Below are 3,604 nucleotides of genomic sequence, written 5' to 3'. Positions count from 1 at the left end.
TTTTTTTGCGAAAATTTAAGAAAAACGTTTTTCTACTACCCTCCAGCATTCTCCGGTGTTTTTAATTTGGCATTTGATAAACTTGAAGGACATCTTTGGAGATAAAACTCGCTAATGGCAACCCTATCTTATCGCTCCTTTTCTATCAGTAAACTTTCTTTTTTTTTCACAAACAGAACAATCTGGTGCGTGAGAAACGTTTCAATGCTTTAAACTGGCGTGAAAAAAATTCCAATATGTCTTCGAATTTACAAGCGACCGCCGATGATGAAAATTCTAACGCGTTCGTGTTGAAGGAATTGAAATTCGAGTGCAAATTGCGAAAAAATGAGCTCAAGGATTGGGTGACGAGCAAGACATTCATTGGCGACTCTTCGGAACATTCTTGGTACCTTCGATTCAAACCACTCGATATGTACGGCCAGTTAATCAAATGCGTGAGATTCGGCTCCGATGCGAATAGACCTCCTACGACTACGCAGGCTGCTCATTTACAAGTTCAACTTTGTTTGAAAGAACGTCCAATTAACGAAGTCCATGTTAAGTTCAGTTTCACTCTCGAGAACATTTCCCGAGAAATCAAAAAGAAGTCTGGTTGTTTCCTATTCACGGAAACGGAATGTCAATCTCCGCCGTATAGTTTGCCGTTGCGTGATATACAACGAAACGAAGAGTTTAAAATTTGCGTAACAGTACACACCGAGGTTCATTCGACGTTAGCTCCAATGAGAGAAGCTTCGCAATTCAAAAACATGCGGCATCTACTTTCATCATTGCAAAGTGGTTACTGCAGTGATGTGGCTATAAATGTTGAAGGTAAGGAAATTAAGTGTCACGAATCCATCTTATCCTTCAGCTCGCCTTATTTCTCTACTATGTTTGAATCTGAACTCTTTGGAAGCAAAGAGAAACAAATCGAAATGAATGATTTCGATTATGAAACTATAAAAACTGTGATAAACTTCCTGTATGTTTTCGAATGCCCAAAATTGTCAGCTGATCGTGCTATGAGTGTCCTTGAAGCCGCCCACAAATACCAAATATCTGAATTGAAGGATATATGCGAGGAGCAACTGATCTCAAACATAGATGCATCGAATGTATTGGATGTTTTGTTACATGCCGACACGTACTCCGCAAACAAAGTCAAGACAGAAGCTATAGATTTCATGTGGAAAAATCCGACGGTTTTCAAGGAAGCAGAGACATGTGAACCCTTGATGAGCAGACCCCACCTCCTTCGAGAGTTGCTTTTGGGAAAAGTTAACGGAGCTAATGCAACCTAAAAAAGGGATTAACGTCAAGCACAATTAGATAATGTTTACATAAGTAATGTTCTGATTGCAGTTTACAAATCGAATCCAATTATAAGCTGTGTCTTATTATAATCTGGTTTTGTGCTCTCACTTTTTTCAACCGCTTCAAGTTTTAATCAGCGTTTTACGAAACATTTATTATGGCAGGACTGGATTAATCCCAAGAGCCAGGTCGTAAAAGACGACTAAAAAATTGGTACTGGAGCCTAAAATTTTCTTTTCCCAGTTTCTAAATTGCAGGCTGAGAGCAGCACAAAATGTTTGTAATTTATAGCAGCATATCTGCCGAAAAACCAGCCACATCTCCACATTAATGTTCTCAAGGAACCTCTATAATGTATAGGGGATGTGCTGGACAGAGCAGCATATCTCTGTCAACACGAAAGAGGGTCACTATGTCCGGAAAAAGTCAAAAGAATGTTTTTGGACATTTTTTTCTTCGGGTAAAAAAAATTTTTTTTGGTGCTTGAAAAATTTTTCTGGTGCCTAGATTTTTTTGCGATTTGTCCGGCCCTGCGTTATGTGGTTCCATTTTCTTTATTTTTCTTTCTTTTTTTTTATAATTTCCTCAAACTTCAATCCAATTTTAAACAGTAAACGTTATCATTTTATTCATACATTGAACATCGGGAAACTCTCTAAAACTCAATGCATTATTTAAAAAAAATGTTTACCTCAGTAATATCTGATCAAATTTGAAATTGACGCAGTAATGAAAAATTATGGAATTTTCTGGAATATATTTCAGCAATAATAGAAGCACATTATTATTCTCACATGTAGAATAAATGACAAATTAGGAAAAACCAGATGCACCAAAGTTTTCACATCAATTATTAATAAATTGGAACTGTGACAAGTGGCAATAATTTGATATTAAATAAATGCATATACGATTAGAGGAAAGTAAACAGAGCTAATGCAACATAAAAAATTGATTGATGTCAAAGCACAATTGGATCATGTTTACGTAAGTAATATTCTGATCGCAGTTTCCAAATCGAATCTAGTTATAAGCTGCGTGCTATATAATCTGGTTTCTTGAATTGACTTTCTTCGATGGGTACAACGTACAAGATCCAGTTAGCGTTATGTAACATATTCAGTGTTATAGTGTTCCATTTTTTAAAAAATATTTTTCCCTCAAATTTCAATCTAAGTTTAAGAACTGTACGTTATTATTTTATTCATACATTGAGCGTACGAAAACTTTCTGCCGTTCAATGCATTATCAAAAAAAGTTTATCTCATTCAGCATTAGAATTGAAAAATAAAAGTCACTTGTCCCACGAACCAGTAAATACAAGAACCCGCTGGTCCACAGACATCATGAGTGGTCCGCTGAGAGAAAAATCTCTCCTGAATAATAATAATTCATCTTTCTAAATATATTGTTATTTAGAAGAGTAATATGTGTCACCAAGCGGTGAACAGCAATTAGAACTGTAGTCGAACCTTATGAAGCCACCACTGTTGATTCATAGGCGGTGACAGACTTGGAAGTCTGGTGGGGGGCACGGTCATTATTTCTGGGGGGGGGGGCACGACGATGATGATGTCAATTCATATATGCATATATACGTTATATCAGTCAACTTCACCTTTGATGCTGGGGGGGGGGGGGGCAACGCCCCCTACCCGTATCACCTCCCATGTTTGATTCTGTGGGTTTATCAATAAACAAGAGTGGTTGAAGAGAGGCATTCCTTTTTAAATTACATTTTCAGAAAAAATTTGCAAGAGATATTTGCCACTAAAGAAAGTACAATGTACTGAATAGCTTTTTTACTAAGATTCAAACTACAACATTGATTACGAAATAATTAAAACAAAATATCTAACACATACATGCAAGTGTTTTTTTAGTATTTTCACCAAATATAAGACATTTTCATGTGTCAAACTGATTTCTCACTACTGGTCCCGCGGACAGTTTTTTCCCACAATTTTTTTCTCAGTGGTCAGAATATATTTGGGGCATTAGTTGTTTTTTTTTTTTAAATCTTATGGATGAGCTCAAAAACTACAATCTGAGGAAATCACTTTTAAATTGTTCTTTGTTGTATACCTTTTTTTACACTATGATTCATTATGTCATTCTTATATCAGGAAAGAACAAATTAACCGATTGACACGAAATTTTTAGTATTTTATTTGTTATCGAATGAAATATTTTTTGAAGCCATTTATGAAAATTCGGCTTTAAGGGTGGTGGGACCCTTCGACTAAATGCAAACCCGGAATACGATTAGAGGGAAGTAAACGGAGCTAATGCAACATAAAAAATG

General features: G+C 36.0%; 1 protein-coding gene across 1 annotated transcript; it reads left to right on the top strand.

Moving 5' to 3' along the window:
* Positions 1-236: 236 nt before the first annotated feature.
* On the top strand, positions 237-1,286 carry LOC149087675 (speckle-type POZ protein-like). The gene has a single exon (XM_089231946.1). The coding sequence runs from the start codon at positions 237-239 to the stop codon at positions 1,284-1,286; it is 1,050 nt and encodes a 349-aa protein (XP_089088072.1).
* Positions 1,287-3,604: the final 2,318 nt, after the last annotated feature.

This window comes from Pholcus phalangioides, unplaced genomic scaffold (genome assembly GCF_987345545.1).
Source record: "Pholcus phalangioides strain wild (caught in Gottingen) unplaced genomic scaffold, Ppha-v1.0 ptg000004l_1, whole genome shotgun sequence".
In the NCBI taxonomy this organism is placed as follows: Eukaryota; Metazoa; Arthropoda; class Arachnida; order Araneae; family Pholcidae; genus Pholcus; species Pholcus phalangioides.
This window is presented reverse-complemented; position numbering and strand designations above follow the sequence as displayed.